This window comes from Neomonachus schauinslandi, chromosome 13 (assembly GCF_002201575.2).
Source record: "Neomonachus schauinslandi chromosome 13, ASM220157v2, whole genome shotgun sequence".
Taxonomy (NCBI): domain Eukaryota; kingdom Metazoa; phylum Chordata; class Mammalia; order Carnivora; family Phocidae; genus Neomonachus; species Neomonachus schauinslandi.
This window is the reverse complement of record NC_058415.1, coordinates 68,588,187-68,613,101: the sequence shown is the minus strand read 5'-3', so window position 1 is coordinate 68,613,101 and position 24,915 is coordinate 68,588,187. Positions and strand designations below refer to the sequence as shown.

At 36.6% G+C, this 24,915-nt stretch overlaps 1 protein-coding gene across 2 annotated transcripts in view; it reads right to left on the bottom strand.

Moving 5' to 3' along the window:
- Window positions 1–392: 392 nt before the first annotated feature.
- RAD23B (RAD23 homolog B, nucleotide excision repair protein) overlaps window positions 393–24,915 on the bottom strand; it is a 39,534-nt gene continuing 15,011 nt past the window's right edge. Inside the window, exons 3-11 of one of the 2 annotated variants that reach the window (XM_021691315.2) lie at window positions 24,711–24,792; window positions 24,300–24,379; window positions 21,300–21,568; window positions 15,908–15,963; window positions 12,523–12,650; window positions 9,970–10,102; window positions 7,726–7,853; window positions 6,851–7,021; window positions 393–1,749 (exon numbers count right to left, since the gene is read on the bottom strand). In XM_021691315.2, coding sequence (XP_021546990.1) covers window positions 1,636–1,749; window positions 6,851–7,021; window positions 7,726–7,853; window positions 9,970–10,102; window positions 12,523–12,650; window positions 15,908–15,963; window positions 21,300–21,568; window positions 24,300–24,379; window positions 24,711–24,792 — 1,161 coding nt within the window. In that variant the 3' untranslated portion in view covers window positions 393–1,635. The remainder of the gene's footprint in view (window positions 1,750–6,850; window positions 7,022–7,725; window positions 7,854–9,969; window positions 10,103–12,522; window positions 12,651–15,907; window positions 15,964–21,299; window positions 21,569–24,299; window positions 24,380–24,710; window positions 24,793–24,915) is intronic. The other variant, XM_021691317.2, reaches the window with a different exon arrangement.

The window sequence follows — 24,915 nt, the reverse complement described above, 5'->3', positions numbered from 1 at the left end:
AAGTCCAAAGGTGTGCCGTGTTTAAGGAGTACACACATGAAGATTAAACTACATGATAACACTGTGGGGAGAAACCATGGTCTCATTTATTTTCATGAGAGACAGGTACGAGTGCATGACGTGAAAGCTTAAAAGTCATCCCCAAACTTTGTTAAGGATTATTGCAAGAGATTACGCAGGGAGAAATCTGTGCAAATTCATTTTCTTTACTCAGTATCAGATGGTAGGGGAAAAAATAATTCCTTTAAACAGTCTTGTTTATATTGAGGAAAAAAGATCTGAAAAACTGAACAAGTAGACATATTCCCCCTCTTTACGATCAAATAGTAATGCCAATGAAGGAGATTCTAATAAAAAACAGAGTTGAAAAAAATCCAAATAAAAGCCAACACTGCTATTAAGATTTTTTTTTAATATGCCATGAGATATTCTTGATTGTATATTTTCCAAAGTACTTTTCCAGCTGCATCTCCCAACCCTTCCAGAAGATTCCGCCAGTCTTTCCAATGCAATAAAAGATGCTGGATTATACTTTTGTCCACCTCCTCTTTTTGAAAGTAATATAATCCTAATGACTTTAATGGTCATACATTCTTATCTAATAAGGAAAAACACTTACAAATATCAGAAACCCAGTTTTGGAACATTTGCATTTCTTTTGAACTGAACCAGCATTTTGTGGGTTTAAAAAAGGCAGCAATTTGAACTCACAACTTACTGACAAACACATTTCTGCAGAGGGATGGGGAAGAGAGGGATAGTGAATGCTGCATTTCTCCATTGGCCCCAAAGTGCTAATTTTACAAAGGGATACATCAAAAGCAAACATGCGATGGTGGCTTTAAAACTTTTACTGCAATGTAAGAATGAAGTAAACAGTAATTAGACACCTACCAATTTCTTCCCAAAACAAACCAAAAAAAAAAATGTAAACAGGAAAATAACTCTGCCTATACTTGTACAGCTTCTCAAATCATGTTCGAAGGGTCTCACATTCGATGATCAAGAAATTTTAAAATAGCAGTAATTATTTTCATTTTAAGAAAAGGTTCCCCTTCTTCCTCCCCACCCCAAGTATTTAACATGAAAGAATGGGCTTTCTTACACATTAATTCAATATGTATTTGAAGCAGCAACAATAACCATCAATAATTTGGCATTTCTGTTTACAGTTGCTCCAAACTTTTTTCAATTTCACAAAGCCATTATCCAGTGTTGCCATGAAATAGAGACTGTAAATTCTAGGTAGCAAAGATTCTTTCTGAAACCAAAGTTAAGTCAAAGAAATATAAAGCAGGGCATTACACTAAATTTCTGGATCTAGTACACTAAAAAGAGTGAAACCTAGGAAAAGTTACCTACTGTTTTATAGAAGAAATAAAGACCTGCAAAAGCTGATTTTTGGTTGTATAATATTTTACACACTGTGTGGATTTGCGGCATCTGCTAATTGAAGCAGACATGCACTGTATTTATCCCTGCCCTATATCCTAGATCCCTCCCTCCCCACCCCCAACAATCTACTACCTTATACCAAGTATTGTGGATATGAGCCCAAGTCATCCCAGACAATCCAGTGAACAAAGTTAGTGTAATGCACTGGTGTGAAGTGTGAGATAAAAAAAAAAGTCCCTTTCAATCTTCATCAAAGTTTTGCTGTAGAAGAAAATTGGCAGCCAAGTTCTCATTCTTCTCACAAGCAAAATACGCTTGTATCACAAGTCCTTCAGGAAATCCTAGTGCCTTTAACTGGAAGAAAAGAGAGAACACACATGGGTTCCAACATAGCAATAGGGGCAGATCAGCACTGAAAATATGAAAGGCACAAAAAAACTCTTGAAGACATTATGTGAACACATGCCTACCTGAGTATGGATTCACTGTCCAACCCGAGTGGCTAGATGGAGCCTAGACCTCTTTATCAACCACCGATGAAATTCTCTGTTCCTAGTTAAAGCTATTAGACGAACAGCTACTCTGCTAACACTCAATGGCACTAACACTAAAAATTAGTTGCTGACTATGATGGTTTAAAAATAAATGACCCTACAGCCTACAGAAATGTGTAAATCAAACAGCTTCTACTATGTAAGGGGGGCGGGGTAAGATAAAGATGAGAGCAACAGGAGAGGAGTTTAACAACTTCATCCAATTATTTATAAAGAAGGTCAGTCAGGTCAACTATCACTCTCCATCTCCTCACCTTATGAAACACTTCACATACTAGAAAAATGGGTGATCAATTATTAATATTACATGATATATTTTGAGATCAAGACATACGGTGTTCTATTTATATCTGCTTAATTTTTACAGCATTTTAAATGGTGGTAACAGCCACTTAGTTTTGTTTTCCTAGTCTATTACTGTGACTCCAAAATCACTGCTTTTAAAAGTCTTTAAGCACTCAGGTCAATTATCTAATTCACTAGGTACTATATATTTGTCAACCAAGTATTTTTTATGAAGCCTCTGTTCAACTGTCTAAACCACCTGCATTAGACTATTATACCAAGAAATGACCTTAAGTCTCAATTCAGCATGATTAACTATTCATCCATGAAAGGAGAAGATAAAACTCAAAAATGATTTTGTTACCTAGGTCTTGTCCAGATTAAAGCTGGGCTAGCTGAAGTAAAAGGTAGATAGGGCACGATCCAATTATATGCTTCTACAAGGCACACACTTTAGATTCAAAGACACAAATATGCTGAAAGTAAAAGGATGGAAAAAGATATATACCATGCAAACACTTACAAAAAGAAAGCTGGAGTAGCTACATTAATATCAGACAAAATACACATTAAGATTAAAAACTGTTACTAAAAACAAAGACATTTTATGATGATAAACCACCAGGAAGACTGTTATAAACACATGTTACAAGAGAACCCCGAAACACATGAAACAAAAACTGAGAGAACTGAAGGTTCTGGTGATTCAACAGTAGTTGGAGACTTCGCTATCCCCACATTCAATGTTGGACAGAACGACCAGGCAGAAGACGGACAAGAAAGCTGATTTGAGCCACATTATGAACCAACTTAACCTAAAAGACATTTACGGAACACTTAACAACAGAACAGAAGATCACACGTTCTTTTCAAGTATGTATCAAACATTCTCCATAAAGACGATGTTAGGCCAAAGAACTAGCCTCAATGCATTTAAGAGAATTAAAATTTTGTAAAGTACATTCATTCTCTGACCACAACACAATGAACTCTGAAATCAGCAACAGAAGGAAATTTGGGAAATTCAAAATATGTGGAAGTTAACATAATCCTTAACCAATGGATGAAAGAAGGCATCACAAAGGAAATTAGAAAACACTTGAGATGAATGAAAACACCGCCGAACGCACTAAAACTTATAGGATGCTGCTGTAGTAGTCCCTTGAGGGAAATTTATAGCTGTAACTATCTATAGTAAGAAAAATCTTAAATAGATAATCTAAGGTTCTAGTTTAAGAAACTAGAAAAAAGAGAAAACAAAATCCAAAGCAACCAGAAGAAGAAAAAGAATAAGGGTTAGAGTGAAAATAAATAAAATAGAGATTAGAAAAATACAATCAGGAAAACCAGAAGTTGGTTCTTTTTTTCTTCAGAGTAACAATACTGACAAATGTTTTAGTTGAACAAACAGGTGAAAAAAAAAAAGAAATCGCAGGATTCAAATTACTAACATCAGAAATGTGGGAACACTACTATTGTTTAGAGAAATAAAAACTATTTTAGGAAAATACTGTGAACAATTGTATGCCATCAAATTAGGTAACGCTCATGAAATACAAATTCCTAGAAAGACAAAATCACCAAAACTGACTCAAGAAACAGAAAATCTGAATAGCCCTGTAACAAATGAAGAGGCTGAATTAGTAATCACAAAATTTCCCCAAAAGAGAAGCCAGGCCCAGATAATTTTACTGGTGAATTCTACCAACTGTTGAATGAATTAAAACTATTCTTCATAAACTCTTCTAACCAAGAGAGAAGAAGGGAATACTTCCTAATTCATTCTCTAATGAGGCCAATATTAATGATACCCAACCAGACAAAATCATCACACACACAAAAAGCTACAGACCAATGCTCCTTATGAATACAGATGCAGAAATCTTCAACAAACATTGGCAGACGAAATCCAGCAACATGTAAAAAGGACTATCCACCACAATCAAGTGGGATTTATCCTAGGAATGCAAGGCTGGTCCAACATACAAAAATCAATGTTATTAATAAAGCATATTAACAAAAAAAGAACAAAACCACACAATCATCTCAACACATAAAAACCATCTGACAAAATCAATACCCTTTTGTAATAAAAACACTCAATAAACTAGAACAGAAAGGAACTCCCTCAACCTGATAAAGGGCATCTAAATCTAGTAAAACCCATAGCTAACATCATACTTAATAGTGAAAGACTTACTGCCTTCTCCTAAGATCAGGGACAAGACAAAGATGTTGGCTCTCACTACTTCTATTCAACAATACACATACAGAGAAGGCTGCAAACAGGACGATTAGGCGAGAGAGAGAGAGACAGAAAGAGACAAAGAGGGACACCTGGGTGGTTCAGTCAGTCAGACCTTCGGCTCAGGTCATGATCCCAGAGTTCTGGGCCGGCATCGGGCTCCTTGCTCAGTGGGGAGCCTGCTTCTCCCTCTGCCTGCCGTTCCCCCCCCGCTTGTGTGCTCTCTCTGACAAATAAATAAAATCTTAAAAAAAAAAAAAAAAGAGAGAAGAGAAGAGAAGGGAAGAAAGGAAAAGAAAACAGAAGTGAAGTGAAGTGAAGTGAAGTGAAGAGAAGAGAAGGCAAGGCGTCCATACTGGAAAAGAATTAAAACTACTTGCAAATGATATTCTACAATTAGGAAATCCTAAGAAACACACACAAATTATCAGAATTAATAAATGAGTTCAGGAAGGTTGCAAGTTGTAAGATCAACACATAAAAGTAAGTTGTATTTTTATACAGCTAGCAATGAACAATCCAAAAATGAAATTAAGAAAACATTTCCACTGATAACAGCATCAAAAAGAATAAAAATACTGAGGAATAAATTTAACAAAAGAAGCACAAACCAAAGACTATAGAACATTTCTGAAATTATTAAAAAAATCTAATAATGGAAAGGCATCTCATGTTCATGGCTTGGTGAGATTTAATACTGCTAACATGGCAATATTCTCCAAACTGATCTGCAGAAAAAACACAGTATTAAAATCCCAGTTTTTTGTTTCACTTTTCTTACAGAAATCAGACAAGTGGATTCTAAAATTGATATAGAAATGCAAGGGATCCAGAACAGCCAAAACAATCTTGAGAAAAGAAAACCAGAGATTTCAAAACTTACTACAAAAAGCCACATTAATTAAGACCGTGAGGTAGTGGCATAAGATAAACATATAGATCAATGGAACAAAACTGAAAGCCCAGTAAACCCTCACAATTATGGCCAGTTGATTTTCAAAAGGATGCCAAGACAATTTAATGGAAAAAGAGTAGAATTTTCAGTAAATGGTGCTGGATATCCACAAGCAAAAAATATGAAGTTAGACTCCTACATCTCACACTATAAACAAAAAGTAACTCAAAATAGATCACAGACCTAAATACAACAGGAATTATAAAACTCCTCAGAGAAAAGATAGGAGTAAATCTTTGACCGTGGATTAGGCAACTTCTCTTAGTATGACACCAAAGGCACAAGCAAAAAAAGAAAAGAATTTCTTCTCCAAAACAGAAATCAAGAACGGATATCCCTCACCATTAAAAAAAAAAAAAAAAAAGCTATAGAACAATTGAGGCAAGTGTCATTCACTCACTTCCCTTATTTGAGGGGGAGAAATATTAGCATGATACATAAAATACCTTTTAAGAAATACATAATTATAAACCTTGAACACTTGAAATGTTTATATCATAAATATGAACAAATTATCTTTCAGATGATTTTCTAAGTATTAAGTTAAAATGAACTTTAACAGATTTCCATCTCAAAACGCTTCAGAAGATAAGATGGGGCAAGTACTGTGATTCCATATTTACAAATATTAACAATGGAGCCTAGAGAAAAACGAATGACTTGTCAGAATATATCATATAAACTAAGTTACTGCAGTGAACTGGTTGACCTAGTAAGATGGAAACAGAATTATGATATCAGGTTCTGATGGTCAATGTACGTATTTTTTATATATAATTCATATACATATCTATTTTACATTTTAGTGACAGTAGTAAAGTAAAATTTAAAAAAATGGATAATTTTGAGTTAGGCATTCACTTTAAGATCATTTTCCTTCTTTTAAAGATTTTTATTTATTTATCCGAAACAGAGAGCAAGAGAGCACAGGTAGGGGGAGCAGCAGAGGGAGAGGGAGAAGCAGGCTCCCCGCTGAGCAGAGAGCCCACCACCGACACGGGGCTCGATCCCAGGACCCTGGCATCATGACCCGGGCTGAAGGCAGATGCTTAATGGACTGAGCCACCCAGGTTCCCCTCAGGTCATTTTCTTTATAAATTTTAAGACATAAATGAAATCTTTAATTTTTAAAATATGTTTGTAACTATCTTATAAAGCTGACTGGCATTCATTACTAGTCCCTTGGCTAGCACAAAGGCCACGATGTGAGAGCAGGGATGAAAATACATGGTCTTTACAGCAATCCTCAGGACAATGCTGTATCTGGCTCTGTCCAATAGCACTATCTCCAGGGGCAGAAATACTGTGTATCTGTGCTACCCCCACGCAGCAGCCACTAACCCCATGTGACTACTGAGCATCTGAAATGTGGCTAGTGGACTACGGAACTAAATTTTCAGTTTTAGTTCAACTCACCCTTTCTATAGCTTCTTTTTCCTGAGGCGTTACTTGAATGTAGTTCATATGACCACTTCCGGCTTCTGCAATTCCTCCACTGCCACCTCCACCCCCTCCTCCTTGACCACCAGCTTCTTGAACTGGTTCATTTAACATCTGAATAAAATGCTCCTGGTGCTGGCTAATTTGCTGTGGTAATTTGAAGGACAGGAAAAAAAACAACAATACAATGATATAAAGTATCTTCAGGAAACTAAGAATTCTAAATACAAATAGGAGAGAAAGCTAGAATTTTGTAACTGCCTTATTTTTAGACTGATTCTGAATTATTTAATCTTTGGAAGGATGTGATTTCTTATACACTATTAAAGAAACTTGGTACTTTTCAGTGAGTCAAACAGTGAAGAAATAAGAGAATTGAAATTCTCTTCCATAAATGCGTCCCGTCCCTCCAAATCAATGTTAAAAAACTACTTGGGGACTATAAAAAGAAACAAAACTTCTGTATCTTCCACATTAGTAGGTAGTACAACACTGTATAAAACTCAAAATACTTCGTGACTTGAGCATTAAATAAACCCATGGGTATGTCTCTAAGAGGCAATGCTCCACTATAATAAGTGTGGGGAAAAAAGATTTTATAAACGGTTTCTTTGATAAAGAGTTTCTCTGATTCTTTAATAGTTTCCCCAAATTATTATTTGACCAACTTAAATTAACCTCCCCCCCCACTCTTTTTTTAGTACATCTAATCTACAGCATATTCTATTGAGTGCAGCTCGGAAGAAGAGTTTATAGAGCTTGTGGAGGGGAAGGGAGTACACACAGACTTTAAAAAAGTATGATATACTCTACAAACCCACTTTTGAAATTAACTCTGATTAAATAGTTACCTGCAGTAATTGAGGATTTTCCCGACCTATCTGTTGTAGCAATGCTGGAAGCAGGGAAGGATTCTGTTGAATAATTTGTCTCATCTGTTGAAACTGAGGCTGATTCCGTAAAAATTCAAGGGGATGTCCTAAAAAACACAAACATTTTTAAACAAAAGCAGCAATTACATATACAAAGAGCTGGTTCAATCATAATATTAGCAAACACTGACAAGTAAAAAATATGAGTTCGCAGATGTATATAAAAATGAATAATGACAAAAATCTTTCAACTGTACAAACGTCCAAGTCTTATACTATAGAAATTACTCCTATTAGCAAAGGTAGAGAGTACAGAACATTGAAAGAATGAAGTTTTCCTACAATTGTCCCGGGCAGTCAATATCATCAAATAATGAGAATTTATGACCTGCATGCACTCTATCAAAATAAAAAGTACTAATACTGTCCCTAAGAAAAATACATACCTAGAACTAACAAAACCAAAAAATCCACCTATAATAAACCCCAACCTTTAAGGAAAAAAACAAAACAAAACAAAAACAATCTGAGCTTGAATTCCTGAGAAATTCTAAACCAAATAAATCAAAGATAATATTTAAAAGAGTTCAGATATGCAGATCAGAAGCAGTTTTATTAATACAAACTTAAATTACAATTAGAAAAACAATTTTGGTTATTACCATTAAACTTCAAACATTTATAATCTATAAAAGCTTGAGATAAATAAGCTATAAGTAGGGGCGCCTGGGTGGCTCAGTCGTTAAGTGTCTTCGGCTCAGGTCATGATCCCAGGGTCCTGGGATGGAGCCCTGCCTTGGGCTCCCTGCTCAGCAAGGAGCCTGCTTCTCCCTCTCCCCCTCTCCCTGCTTTGTGAGCACACGCTCTGTCAAATAAATAAATAATCTTTAAAAAAATAAAATAAATAAACTATAAATCAATCTAGTACTAATACATTTAGAACTTTTTTTTTTTTTTAAAGATTTTATTTATTTATTTGAGACAGAGAGAATGAGAGAGACAGAGAGCACATGAGAGGGGGGAGGGTCAGAGGGAGAAGCAGGCTCCCTGCCGAGCAGGGAGCCCGATGCGGGACTCGATCCCGGGACTCCAGGATCATGACCTGAGCCGAAGGCAGTCGCTTAACCAACTGAGCCACCCAGGCGCCCCATTTAGAACTCTAGTCCAAAATCCCATGACAATAATAAATATTAAGGATGCCAAGATAGAACTTGCAACTTTTTGGGGGTAGTCGTGGTTGTCTGATTATACTACGTGAAACCAAAAATTGCATATAATTATGTTTTTGAGGTTACTAATGAATTATGAGAATTGGTTAGATGTTATTTCCTAAATTATCCAAATTAAAATGGCCACATGAGTATGAGAAGTACCCTTCCTTCTGTGACACTGGTTTTACAGATGAAGAAAATGAGACTCAGAAACTAAATTAATCCATTAAGTGCTGCTAAATGGGACAGCAGTCCATATCTGAACCAAAGCAGTGGCCTCTTCTTCCCATTCTTATGCCAATTCCATAGAAATGAAAGCCTGTCCTCTGGGAGACTGTACACAAAATGCTCAGGGCTTGTTGTCAACTAGAGCTGATGGTCGTAAGAAGAGCTAGGAAAAGCATCAAAGGGCCTCTTCAAAATGACCAGTTTAAATTACTTTATCACTACCGTACACAGAACAGAGACTGAAGGAGAATGAAGTAACTCCTGGGCCCCCCACAGGCTCCAGGGCCTCCTCTGTAGTCACACCTTCGGCAATGGAAGGGTGGGTGCCGACCAGTAAAGAAAGAGAGGTGAATTCAAGATTGACTTTCACCTCTAGACCCAAGTCTTCAAACTTCTCAGTGCTTTATTTCTTTGGTTGTATAACAGCCACTAAGATAGTCCTGGCTTTGAAATGACACATACTTTATGACATTCATAGGGAAAGAGAAGAGACAAAGTGAGCAAACGTTCTAAATTGCTTCAAAATGTTAACACAAAATGCGAACTGGGAAGCATCTCTTCCTCCGAACAGGCTAAACAGAATGTGCCCTTTGCCCAAACTACGGCGCCGAGGTCTCAGTGAGAAGGTATGCTATAGCCCCTGGAGAGAATTTGTTTGGGGCCCTTCTCTAACATCAATGGATAGAAAACTTGTGTGAAGAGTCCTTCAGATGCTCCAGGAAAAAGCCTCAGCTCACACGAGAAAGCCAGGACTGTGCCCCGCACCGCCCCAGCCCACTCTAACCTCCAGGGCTCGCTGTGGTTGTCGATGCCGTCGTCGTCGCCGCAGCGGCCGCCACCGAAGACGGAGGAGCCCCAGTGCTGACCGCAGGAGGGGTGTCCACCACAGCCTGACTCTCTCTATCTCCGGGGATCCCCTATAATACAATTTCCCTGCTTTAAAATAGCTTGTCGTTCAAAGTTAGTTCAATACTATACAAAGTAAAAGATTTATTGATCTATTTAACGTGCTTGTCTAATTTCCAAAAGCATCAAACAGATGTCTGCTTCTATTAAAAGTAAAGGATTAAGACTTATCTGAAAGCTGCATATATTCAAAGTGCATTAGAAATAACATGAGCGTGGTGTAGAAGAACCCATACTGCAATAATGTAAGGCAGCACTGTCTAGCAGAATTTTCCATTATGACAAAAATGTTCTGTATCTGTGCTAATAAAATACTCATTAATCTCATGTAGCTACTGAGAACTTGAAATGTGGCTGCTACTAAAGAAACTAATTTTTAATACGCTTTTAATTTTTTTAAATTAAAATAGCTACTTGTCCTCAATAGTACTTAATAGCTACTTTACTAGACAGTGCAGATCTAAGGTATAAAGAGATTTGTAATTTAAAACATGCATAAAACAATGTTTACCTACAGCAACACATTATATCTAACATCAAAGATCCTAAGTTTGTATATAAGGAATAACGTACATTTTTAAAAGGCTATTAAAATTTTTTTAAATATCAATACAAACCTTATTAAAATTGGATATATTTGGTTTTTATGCTATATATTACTCTGATTTTTGAATTTCATAGAAACTCACCAGCTCTGCCATAGAAAGGTTTGCATTTGTAACCCTAGCCTTAAAATTATCCAAAGAAACAGGTTTTGATGCATGTACAGTTCTGAAATGAACCCGGGGGGGGGAAAAAATCTAATGGAAACAGAGCAGGTGGCAACAGTGGCCAAGCAAGAAGGATCTCCTCTATTGATCCATGGTTCTGAGAAAGCGTCCTCCAGAAAGTATCACATACAAAAAATGAACGTTGATTATTCAAAATTTACAAAAGTAGATATAAGAACCTTAAATATTTCAGTATTTTCTAAGTTTATAGCATTTGTCTTCTGAAGTTATTAGAATTTAAAACTGCACTGAGACTTCTGGAACACTATTTTGATGCATGATTTACAAGACTTTTCATATACAACATATTAAAAAAGTCTTTATGAAATCCACATAGATTGTGAAGGAAGAGAATGAAGAAAGAAATATTACATTTGGGTAAGAGATGATAATGGTAAATGCTTCCATTTCCCAATAAATCAGAAGTCAAAATCATAAACATATAACAAATTATGCATAATGAGCCTCATTAAGGGTAATGGCTGCCGGCATTAGATGTCACTTCAGGCATTAGAAACAAATGTTTCTGAGAACCCCTTGACTACTACTGACAATAAATAAGCTAACAACTCAAATGCCAATGGAACCAGGCAAATAACATCATACACTGAATTAAATGCAACGATGTTATGTCAGGTAACAGGGAATGGATGAGAGGAAGATAATGAATTAAATAGTCTATGATCTAAAATTTTTCCTAAACCCTTGCAAAAATCCAGAATCCAAGTTGTCCAGACAAACCAGCTCTCTGAATTAATTAATTAGTTAATTAATTAATCTTCCAAGTTTTTTATTTTTTACATAGGCTCCATGCCCAGCGTGGAGCCCAACTCGGAGCTTGAACTCACAACCACCCTAAGACTGAAACCCGATCTGAGATCAACAGTCGGACGCTTAACTGAGCCACTCAGGCACCCCTCTTCCAAGTTTTTATTTAGGATGTCAGTTTTTTTTCTTTTTCTTAGCTCTCTGAATTTGTAAGTGAAATCTCTTCATTTTTAAAAGTTGCCGACTAATTACAAAAATGTACACAGTACAAGACAAATAAAATTGGGCTTGGGCTTCCCAACTTGATACTTTTGCCCTCAACAGTATACCCAGGAAGGGTGCCTGGGTGGCTCAGTTGGTTAAGCATCTGCCTTTGGCTCAGGTCATGATCCCAGAGTCCTGGGATCGAGTCCCGCATCGGGCTCCCTGCTTCGTGGGAAGCCATGCTTCTCCCTCTCCTTTGCCTGCAGCTCCCCCTGCTTGTGTTCTCTGTCAAATAAAATAAAAATAAAATCTTAAAAAAAAAAAGTACACTCAGGAGTATGCTGGCCATCAAAAAAGCTACTAAAACGGTAGATTAGATTTAAAAAATCTGTCCCCTTCCAACCCCCAAACACACAAACTGCCATCCTTTGAGGATAACATGAATGGGGTAGCAAAGAGAGAGCCAATTTTACAACTCATTTAGCTATGTTGTTTCCTAACTAAAAATCACATCAAAATCTTTTGGAAGAGGTTACATTTTACCAACACAAAATATTAACAAACTAAGAAAAATAAAAGCATTACGTAAATTACTAGCATATATTCTCATTCTCCTGTGAATTGTTATTGTTCCTTAAAAATCTTTGATATTTTGGTATTAAACTACAATAAAGTGAAATATTTCTCACCATTAAAAGATACTCCACTGCTCTGTCGGGGTTGTTGAAACTGGCTCTCAGGGCTGCGATCACTTGCTCTCGTTCATATCCCATCGACATGATCTCAGTTACCATATTCTCGTAAGACTGACCTGTCACTAAGAAAAGGTGTGTGGGGTGGGAGGAAGGGAAAGAAAGGAAACACTTAATAAATATGCACTTCCTGCCTATTTCTTGAGTGTATATGTATGTAATGTTTCAGGCACTACAGGACTAGGGGTACAAAGATGAATAACAGTACAAACTACAACATATATGTGGTAGGTAGAATAATGCCCCCCCTGCCAATCCCCAGAACCTATAAATATGATAGGTTACAAGGCAAAGTGGAATTAAGGTTGTTCATCAGCTGACTTTCAGATAGGGAAATTATTCCAGATTATCTGTGTAGGCCCAATGTAATCACAAATATCTTTAAAAGTAAAAGGAAAACAGATGGGAGGGTCAGAGAAACAGATGTTAGGACAAGAGGAAAGAAGCAAGGTCACAGACGCTATGCTATGCTGCTGCCTTTGACGACAGAGGAAGGGGCTCTAAGCCAAGGAAGGCGGGCAGCCTCCAGAAGCGTTGAAAGGACACAGAACAGATTCTCCCCCTAGAATGTAGAAAAGGATGGTAGCCCAGTGATTTAGCCCCTTGATTTTAGTCCAGTGAGGACTATGTTAGACTCCTAACTTACTGTGCCTTAATAAATCTGTTGTTTCCTACCAGGAAGTTTGTGGTAAGTTATCAATAATCGTAGCAACAGAAAATTAACACAGTATGTTTAGTAAGTACAATAAAAACATCAGATACAAATGTATGACAAATATAGAACAGAATTAGCAGGTCAGAGAAGACAACCTGAAGAGACAGATGAACTAATTTTTGAAAACAAGGAGGGACGTTTCAGGCAATCGATTCTACTGCAACAACTTCAGTTTTCCTTTGACATCTTTTATTATCAAAGCGGAGGAAAAAAGGCGGCTAGAAGCAGGAAAGTCAGACCTTCGTATACCATACAGAGCTGGTGCAATGCCCCAAGCACTACTATCCCAGGAAGTCACTTCCCACAGGCTGTCTCCAACCCAAACTTGCTCTTCACAGAAATGGCAGACCACAGACAACAGTCCAAAAGAAAGCCAACTCTCTATACTAAACTTACTTCACCTAAGCCATTTTTTCTTCTACTTCTCTTCTGGGTACCATTCCCTTTCTTGTCTCCTCAAAGAACTGGACCCTTTAGTTATTCTCTCTCTTGTCCACCTCCCATTCTTCACTCTCCACTTAATTATCCTGATCAGCAGTTAACTATACCCTAGAATGTCATCCTAAAAACAGAAGCCTACCCCCTTGGTCGCATCTCAATTCCTCTTTGAGGAACTGGTCCACCTGTCTGCTGCCTTCCCCTTCCAGCCATAGCTATCTGCACAGGCTGTGTCCACTTCTCACATTCCACCCACTCCTTAGTCAATATTGATACGTGATTTTGATCTCGAAAGATGTCCCCCTCAGATGTACCCCACCAGTATCTGACTTCTCCCTTTCAATAACTAGCACCTCTATCCACCCAAGCACAAGAGCCAGGAACCCTGGTGACTGCCAAGTTCCCTCTCCCTTCCCTTCCACACTTTATCTACCAGCGTATCTGCTAGGTCCTATCTCTGAATTACAGTGCAAAATTACCTACTTCCCTCTTTGTCCACTGCCTTCACTGAAGACCAGGCCACAACAATCTCTCATCTGGATTACACTCTGCTTCCTCTCCTTCCCCCCAGCCTATAATCTATTCTGCCAGCTGGAAAAGCAAGCTTTTTAAAAAGAAAACCTCATCTCATTTCGGGCTCCCAATACTCAACAATCTCTGTACACCACACTCCAACCAAGCTGATGTTTTCCAGTTCACTTCACAAGTCATACCTTTTAGAACCAGTCCCAGAACCTCTACACACTTACACACATACACACACGCGCGCGCGCGTGCGGCTTCTCTGAGGCTCAATTCCTTCGCAGGCTCCAGTTCTCAATTTAAACTGAGAATACATCCCAGAGATGTACTACCTAACTATCCTAAGTACCTTCCGTTTTTCTTTATGGAAGCCATTAGTTTCCTTAAAATCATTAAACATGATTTGCAATTTACTTTGTTTCACCCTTCTTTCTTTCCCCCATGTGAATGAAAAGCTCAACTGTGAAAGGGACCCTGTCATTTTGCATCACCATTTCCCTGGCACAGGTGAATGATTTATTTTTTTCTGCAAAATTTTCAATAAAGGCATTTAATAGCTATGAAAGTATATTTTTAAAAAACTAAGTATCATTGAGGAAATGTGATATTTTTTATCTTGTTTAGAGTAATGATTTTTCCTTTCCCCTTCCATAAAGGACTTGTTAATGTATTTTTATTTCTTAATTACCCATTCATATGATTCTAGCACAAAGTCACTTAAGTGCCAATACCCTTTCAGTAATCTAGTTCCCAGGTACAGAAATCAGCATCAACATAAACAAAATTAAGAGCTGTGGAGCATGTGAACTACACTATTTTGACATGATGTTTCTCATTTAATTCTCACAATAACTCCATGAGAAAGGTTTATTGTGATCATGGTTTAACAGTGGCTGGTAAGTCATGGTACAGACTAACAGGCTGTCAGAGTACAGAGCTCCCACACCTAGTCATCAAGCTACACCTCCTAAAATCATGCCTCCTAATTAATCAAGTTATAAAACTCAAAAAGAAATGCCTATAAGCAGTATGATACTCTTCAGATCGTAATAGTACAAGGGCAAATGACTCATAGGAAAACTAGAGACAATGGACAACACAAGGGAGAGCTAATGAGGCTCTCTTGAGGAAAATAGGGAAAAAAACAAAACTGATTTTGACAGACTAAGTGTGAAGGGGAGATGAAAAAGCATTATCCAATAGTTAAAGCTGGGACAGAAAGGTACGTTCACTGCAAGTACCATACAAGCAACAAGACAGAGATGGGACCCGAAAGGGCTTCAAACTGGAATAAAGATAAAGTGTAAGACAGATTTAGTAACATTTTATACCCATTTCACAAACATTTTGTAATAAACCTGTACACAGTTCAAACTTTGTTAAGACCTCGTTTAAAATTCACATTTGGAAAATTATCTGCTTTAACCCAAAGAATATGCTTAACTATAATAGTACAATTTAAAGAATTCAATATATAACACATTAACTCACAAAGTCTTTAGTAACATTAATCTAATAATTATCTAAATCATTTAACAGCTTGATTATAAGCAACCATGAAAATGAACACATTTTCATGATCTAGAAAAGTGCAATTTGAACCTCTTCCCTATCTCTTATAAGGTTATTTACAATGTAGATACTTACCAAGTGCACTTGTTGCATCTTCAAAAAGGTTCGACCGAGAAGAATCTCCTGATGTACTGTAAAAGGTTTTTAGAAAACTGTATATCAGAAAGTATATAAAACTTACATTAGTTTAGTAACTGTCCAAATTTTAAAGAGACTGTTTGATTTTAATTAAATGTAAAGGTCTGGCTACAGTGTTTAAACCATCTTCTACATTAAACCCCAAAGCTTTTTCCATAACATTTATGGCTTGGGAAGAATTTTCAATCTTTATATTCATACTCTTCTGCAAATGCATCATTTTAAATGTCCAATGACATAAAATAACAACTGAACAGAATGCTTACCATTTAAGGAATACAAAAAAGATAATGCACAACTATTTCCCTAAAAGAATTTACAATGATAGGTTAAATAATCTGTAAGTCAAGTCACAATAGAAAAAATACCAAACAGTACAAGTATCTTCCACTTTTCCAAAGCTCACATTCCACCACATTTTGCTTTTACAAAAGATCTACATTAGTACCCGTCTTCATTAACTAGAAGAAATCTGAAGAGAATTTTCTCTGAAGAGGACTTCTGCTTTTATGAGAAAAGTGAAAGTAGTGTTTCATTTGTTTTGCGGCACGCCTTTATAGAGGAACACACCCTGAGAAGCAAGAGCAGCCCCCAAGCTCCTTCCCCAGAACTGTACTTAAGCATCTCAGCATCAATTCTGAGCTGTGTCTCTGAGCATCTGTGCTTCATCTAAATTTATTTTGTGCCTCCATTACCAAGGTGTGTTCTAACGTATCCGAAAAGCCTGAGAGGTTATTTTACGGGTCTGGGAATGATCAAAACTTTTTCCACATAAATTTATGGTAATTGCTTCTTTGCTTTATGCCACTTCAGCTTACAAAAGGTTTCACAGGAATGCTCTACTTTCCAATAGTGGGGGAAACCTGTACACAATAAACAGCCAAAGTAGAAACCACATTAGGCTGGAAAGGCCTGGGAAATCTTTACATAACAGAATTTCAGTTAGGTCTTATAGGTAAGTTTTCAACACAGGAGCTGAAAGAAGACATTCAAGTCAAGGAACATGGCAAAAGCAAAAAACGGAGGGGTGTGATAAAATCCAAGTTGTAACCGAAAGTAAACCAATTTAAAAGGACTAAGTTTCTGTTGGGCAACTGCAGAAGATGAGTCTGGAAAACAAAGTAGACAAAAACAAGATTATGAAAGACCATGAAGAGTAGGCTAAAGAAAAATAAGTTGAAATTTACAAAGTAGTAAAGGTAGCAGCTAGCAGTTTAGATTAAAACATACATACAGCACAAAACACACTTATACCTCTGTCCCAATTTTAAAAAATAAAACACAGTACGGGCGCCAAGGTGGCTCTGTCAGTTAAGCGTCCAACTCTTGATTTCGGCTCAGGTTATGATCTCAGGGTCTTGAGATCGAGCCCCATGTCAGGCTCCACACTGAGCGTGCAGCCTGTTTAAGATTGTCTCCCTCTTCCTCTGCACTCCCCCCCCAACCTGTAGCACAGGAAGAGCAAGAGATATATCTAAGTTTGAATTCATAAATTATTTTCTAATCCTCAGTTTCTTCATCAATACAATGATGTCAACAATAATATCCATGTATCCCAAAGTGCTGTATGTAGGGTTACTGCTGGTCAAGTGTTTAGCAAAGTGCCTGGCATCATAACATCCAATATGATTAAACTAATTTTCTGGTGTAATTTTTAAATTATCTTCATTAACTAGATAATAAAGCTAACATATAGAAGGCAAAACTTTGAAAAAATTATATATTGAAAAAATAATTCTCTTGCCCAAGACCCCTACCCAGGGAACAATCACTACCACCAGTTTCTATATAACAATGACTATGTCTTACCTTTGGGTGTGTTTTATTTAACTTAATTATCTCATGTTAGCATAACAATGACCTCAAATTTTCCCCACAGACACACACTATTCCACTTAATTGACCAAATCAAGCTATTCATAGGGAATTTTTAGTTTGGTTCTCAACTTTTAAATTCTTTCTGTAGTCAAATTTATGAATTGTCCCTTTTATGACTTTTCTGATTAAGATTATTTTTATTTTTCCCATGTTCTCTAGTTTATGGTTTCCTTTTATGTTGATTCTTTCTCTATCTAGAATCTATTTTTATGAGTACAAGGTAAGTGATCCATCTTCCCTCTTCCATCTGGCTAGGCATTAATCCCAACAGCATCTTCCCCACAGTGGTTTGAAATTACATCTTTATCTTACATTAAGTCCCAGGTATGTATTCTGGTCTGTTTCTAGACTACCATCTATTTACCTAAGCAGTCTTTCTAGTAGGAGCCATTGTAAATTATTACAATCATTTACCACCATGTATAATACACTTTACTACCTGGCAGGATTAATCTCCTTCATTGCAGTTCTCTTATAGGATAATTTGTGCTGTTCTGCACACTGCTTTGAAATTTCTTTTTACATATCTCAGATAAGAGTGAGGTAGGGCCGAACCACAATTCTTCAACCTTGATTCCACTTCACCACTTCTCCTTCCCCATCTGCAGTTACCAGTGTGCTGTCCCGTTGCTACTGTTCTTCTACACATTACTATACACAGCCATAGAATATGTTGTTTTGTAGCTTTTGCTTGGTTTATGGTTATTGCCCATATTGTTTTGTAATCTGTTTTTCTCACTTGATAACAAAGCCTTGAAACCACATTCACTCAATATGATACATACTACATACTTTAACTGGCCGGTAGTATTGGACATTAGGGCTTCTCAAACTTTAGGAAGCCCAAGAATTTACCAGGAGAGCTTGTTAAAATACAGATTTCTGGGATCCACCCCTAGATAATTCTAATTTAGGTCAGGGGTTTAATTTCAAACAAACTCCCACTAATGCTGATGCTGCTTACTATCACTTTGAGTAGCACTGCTCTCTAATATGAATAAATTACAGGTCAAGTCATTCCCTTACTAATGTATTTAGGTTGGTTCCAATTTGCTTTTAACTATAAATAATGTAGTCTTGTGCACATGCGCAGTTTCTCTAAGGTAAAGATAAACAAGTAGAATTTGCATTGTAACTGGTGGTTTTTAAAGAACAAAACTGGCCTAAAGACACAAACGCCTATTAATGAAATGTCAGGCCAGTGGTGATGAATAAACTTTCTGGTATCCCTCAAATTTATACCAACAGGTCTCTCGACAATTATCTCACTAACTTTCGTGCTTTATAGGACACTCCACGTTGTACAATACAGATGAAAGGACTAAGGCACATTTAAGCAGCCAGTTTTCTGAGCTTCTCTTATCCTTCCTTTCCCATGTTATCCTTCTCTAAGGTGATAATGTGGGGAAATAAAAATAAGCAGTTGGTGTATAAGGCCAAACCAAGCAAGTAACTCTAGCATCTGCTCTCTGTATCACTGACCATCTACTGATTTATGCAACTTCTGTAAGTCTGAAAACGTAATACTGACTCTTGAGAATGCGTAAATGAAACTGTACCCCAGAAAGAAATTTTAAAAAGAGATAATAAAGAAATTTGGATAGATCATATTAGCACATTAAAATATACTGATCAATTCTGAAATTCTCACTATGAGCTTTTCAAAGAGCTGAAAACATTTAAGAAAATAAAATATACTGCACTGAATGAAGACATATTTAATTACAGTTACAATATTTATATGATCTGGAAAACCAATGTGTTAAATTTGTTCAGTTCCCTCCCATACACAGAACTGACGAACAACCTTTTGATAGAACAGCTTAACCTGAGTCTAGGTTCTCTCTCACTAGGTAAGAGTGTTGAATGCATTTCTAAATATACATGGGAGAAGCATCAAGTTAGGCAACAGTGTCTCAATGCCTAAAGCAAAGTTCAGCAAGCAGGCATAGGGGAAGCATTTTATTACCTGAGCCTATATGCTCTCCTCGTAGGGAATCAATTCCCTGGAAAGAGGCCCTAAGTGACCAATTAATCAGATGACTCAAACCTCTCCAAACACTGTGGACTGCGTCAGACACAGTAACCAGACATAAAGGCAAACACTAAAATGAAGGATCCTAATTTTTTTCTAATCATTGTTGTATTTATCACAAACATGCTTTCCTATCAGTGTTTCCAACTCCTGTATAATCTCTACTCCATCTGGTTCTGATTCCGAGGACTTTATCTGCTGCCACTGAGGTCCCAAGCTGTACTGAAGTCACAAAAGACAAACAGTGCCAGTGCACACTGGACTTAATACTACCCATGTTCTCATATAAAGGAGAAATTCTCTATACGTGCCCACCCAAGAGAACCAAAGCACTTGTTTTGGTTATTTTATTTATCCTTGGGGGGAAAAAAACCTTTGTCATAAACTACTCAATACTCCTGCCAACTTCCCACAAGAAAATATTTCTTGCTCCTCAAATATCCTGCACCTTTTCTTTTGTTTTAAAGATCTACACTGGTAAAATTTAAATTTCTACAAAAGTTCACAAAAATATAGATAAAACAGTGGAAAATTCAAACAATCCATATGTTCAACAAAAGGTAGTAGGTCACTATGCACAATAGTTGATACTTAACTCTGCTGTGAACATGTGCTATTTCACAGCTTTTACATTCATTATTTCATTTAATCCTTACAACAACTCTAAGAGATAGGTCCTATTGTCATCCACTTTTTTTTTTAATTTATTTATCTGACAGAGAGAGACACAGCGAGAGAGGGAGCACAAGCAGGGGGAGTGGGAGAGGGAGAAGCAGGCTTCCTGCTGAGCAGGGAGCCCGATGCGGGGCTCGATCCCAGGACCCTGGGATCATGACCTGAGCTGAAGGCAGACGCTTAACGACTGAGCCATCCAGGCACCCCATGTCATCCACATTTTACAGATGAGGAAAATACCCAAAGATGTTATTTTTCTAAGGTTAAGTGCCAACAAATGTCAGATCCAAACACAATGCTACGCAGCAACTGGAAATATTTAGTGGCATGGAAGGATATTTACAATATAAATGACAATGATCAGAAAAGAATATAGATCAAATATAAATAATGATTAGGGGTCAAGGTCAAATTATTTATAATGTCAAACTATAATAAAATAGCAAGTTATTTTTATTCTTATAAGTCATTTGTATTTCTTAATTTTTCTACACAAAATAAATAATGACTTTGACCCTCTTTCCCCTCCCCCTGTGGGTAAAAAATGCAGAGTATACAAATCTGGATTATGGAAATTTAAACAGGCACAACCATGCTGTTTTAGTCACAATTCAATGTTTAGAAAAAGTTTAACGTAGCAGAAACAAAGTTTGATCAAAACAATCATCAAAATAAATACTCGCGTTAAGTTCTTGTCATGAACTTGTGTTGAGATATGATTTCCTAGACTGTAGGTCTTACCTGTCAGTTGCTGTTGGACTCGTAGCCACAGGTGTCTCTGCTGGCTTTTCTGCAGGCTTCTCTGGTTGCGCCGCACTAGCAGGTGCAGGTTCAGAAGATGCTGTCGTTGGTGCTGGAGTGACGGATGCAGGGGAAGGAGTGGGAGCCAGAGTGGGAGCAGGGGCTGGGGCCTGAGCCACAGCTGGAGCTGTGGAGGAGCTAACTGTGGTAGTGGTGGCAGGATTTGACTGCTGGGTTGTAGCTGGTGCTGGTGTTGTCACTGCTTTGGGCTAAACACATTAAAAAAGTAAAACAATGGATTATGATAAAATACATTACCTGATCTCTAAGTAGACTGTATGGTTACAGGAGGCTACAAACGTAACAATAACACAAACTTGTAACTTGAAAATAATTTCATAAAGTAACGTAATAAGTGATCAATATTATCCATCTGAATCACTACTTAACGTTACTCTTTCAAAGCCAGTGACAGCATATGTATTATGTATCAACCTTAATTAGCTTTAGCTAATAGTTTCAGTCTTTGTTATCAAGTTAATACGAAAAAGAACCAAAAGCAGCCACTACTCAGAAATATACAGAATGTGTACTGAGAAAAAGAACCATATAATTACTGTCCCACCACCCCCAAGCACCACTTTAAGTTCCCTGGTTATAATTTTCAAGTATTTATTGTCATTTAAAGCGTCACCAAAATAACTTTCTTTGATTTGAGCTGGTATAGAGCACACTGGAGAAAGAGTGGCTTGTGCAAGGTAGGGCAGGGGAATTAAAAGAAATACTAGCAGCGTTCATTCCCTCCTTTCTTTATTCTAAGAGCCCTATGTTTAGCCCTGTAACTTTTAAACTGCCAATACTCTGCAAATTATTAATGTTCTAAAACTCCAGTCTAGATGAAATGAAATTTAAATGCATTACTATGCTCATTTATTTCCCTTAAGATTACTTGTGATCAATATAATACAGTCACATTCCATGCCCTCAAGGTCTCTGTTGCCATAGAGCTATTTAAGCCTCATTCTAAATGGTATCAAACCCATCTGCTTTTTGAAGTTTTTCTGCTTACTTTTGATCTAAATAGCTTTTTCCTGTCTCTTCTTTATAATAAGGTCATTTCTCATTGCTTCCATAATGCCCAATTCTTCCCCTTCTAATAGCTGGCTTCTATTAACTTGAAAATAAAATAACCGCAAATATCATTAGAATCCTATGTAAAATAAGAAAAGGCTTGGCTCTAAGTAGCTATTCTTCAAATGCATGGATCTATTCTGAGACCTATCCTGCTTAATTCTTAGCTATGTTCTAAATAATCAAAGTTATTATAATACTAAAGGAAATAACACCAATAACATACATATCCAAATATGTGGCTACCACATTTTCCATTATGTACTATACATAAACTAGATGAGACAATGGAATATTATTCAGCCCTAAAAGGACACAAATTCTGGCATGTAGCTACAACATGGATGAACCTGGAAGACATTATGCTAAGGGAAATAAGCCAGTCACACAGGGAAAACACTGTATGATTCCACTTATATGAAGTATGTAGTTAAACTCATAGAAAGTAGAATAGTGGTTACCAGGGACTGGGGGGCGAGGGAAATGGGAGATACTATTTAGTGGGTATAGAGTTCTAGAGACAGATGGTGATGATGGTTGTAGAACATGAATGTACTTAATGCCACTGAACTGTACAATTAAAAATGGTTAAACTGGTAAATTTTGTGTTATGTGTATTTTATCACAGTTAAAAATACTAGACTGAGACAAAGTTTCCTCACATGATTCTGTTCCTCTATATGTAAAGTTTAACATTTAGTGAGTATAAGTGCTTTAATATAACAAAATCACTATGGTTCTTAATGGATTAAAAACTTTTAAATCCAATACCTATGTTTAGCTGCTTTTTCTCAGGACAAAAATATGCAGTTAATTAAAATTTACTTGCTCAACTATTTTCTACTGCATATAGTACCTTAAACTTACAAAAAAAAATCCTCATTTATTCTTTCAGTCTTTGATAAACTGTTTTCCAATTACTTATTTAAACTTATTTTCAGTGTCACAAGTATCACTGTTCTTCTCAGATTACGACAACTCAATCCTAAAAATTCATGTCATGAGTACCACCACATCCCTATTTAACTCTCCACTGCATGCTTATGTATCTTTAAACAAAAATGTAACAGAACCTCTGAAAGAACCCAAATTCATTCTCTGCCTTAGAGAAAAACTCTGACTTTTATAAACTGTCCCAAATATATTTCAATCCAACAAGTCACAAAAAATTCCCTTTAAAAAACTTCTTCAAGGGGCGCCTGGGTGGCTCAGTTGGTTGGTTAAGTGTCCGAATCTTGGTGTGTCATGATTTCAGAGTCCTGAGATTGAGCCCCACGTCCAGCACTGCACTGGGCAGAGAGCCTACTTAAGATTCTGTCTCTCCTTCTGCCCTTCCCCTCTAAAAAACACCACCAAACCAAAACCTTTCTCACAACTATCATTCTATCATTTCTTCAGCTGCCTTTTCCTTTTTTAGCATCTAAAAATCTACCCCCTCAACTAAGGAATATCACTGAAATTATGAGTTTACATGCCTTTTCTGCCTGAGGAGTCAAGTCAGATCTAGTACATAATTTAGCAAGTCCGTTTAAGGCACCCTTATTAAAAACACAAAATAAGAACTATTTACTCAATTACTAAGAATCACACTTTAAATTACTTAATTACCGATTTTACTACTCCAGCAAAACTTAACAATTTTTACATGACCTTTTATTATCTGTTTCATTTAAAGTTATGTTTAAGCTATAAATGTACAAAATAATTAACTTTATGGCTGACTCAAAGTAGACTGTTAAAACCTTTAAATAACAGTTAAGTACCTGCCATATGGATGTGCACAAACTATATACACAGTTGGGATCATTATTTAAAAAAAAAAAAACCCTCATATGCATAAAGATATACAGAACAAGGCTCAAAACTCACTTTTGTCACCATAACCACCACAAAGTTTTTTTCGTCAATTTTATATTCTTTTAGAGCAGTATCATCATTGAGGATTTTGCCTAGTACATTAAGAAAAAAAGAACACATTATTTGAAGCCCCATAACCTTTGTCTTACACATTAACTGAAGTTAAAATAATCACCAATGTCAATTCTATCAATTAATACTTTCCCCAAAGAAAAACATTAACTAATCAGCCAAGATAAATATAAACGGAAATATAATCGGGTAAAAAGGCACTAACATTTGACTGAAAGATATCAAACACAAACACCGTATATATTTCTGACTCAATCTGTATACACAATTTATAAGATGACAATTTCTAAAACCAAAGACTGTCACTGTAAGCAAGAAGATGGCATATTACTTACAATATTTAATTCATACCTGCATAAATTAATTTTTGACCTGCTACAGGAAAGGCATCTTTCCCCTTTTCAGATTCAATCTTCTCTTTCAGTGCCTTCACCTACAGGAAAAACAAAGATTTTTTTCTAAAAAGTCTAAACAACAAATGACAATCCAGAATTTGAATAAATAATGCAAGGTAAAATTTTATGCATATTAATTATTAAATATACTTCCAAAAACT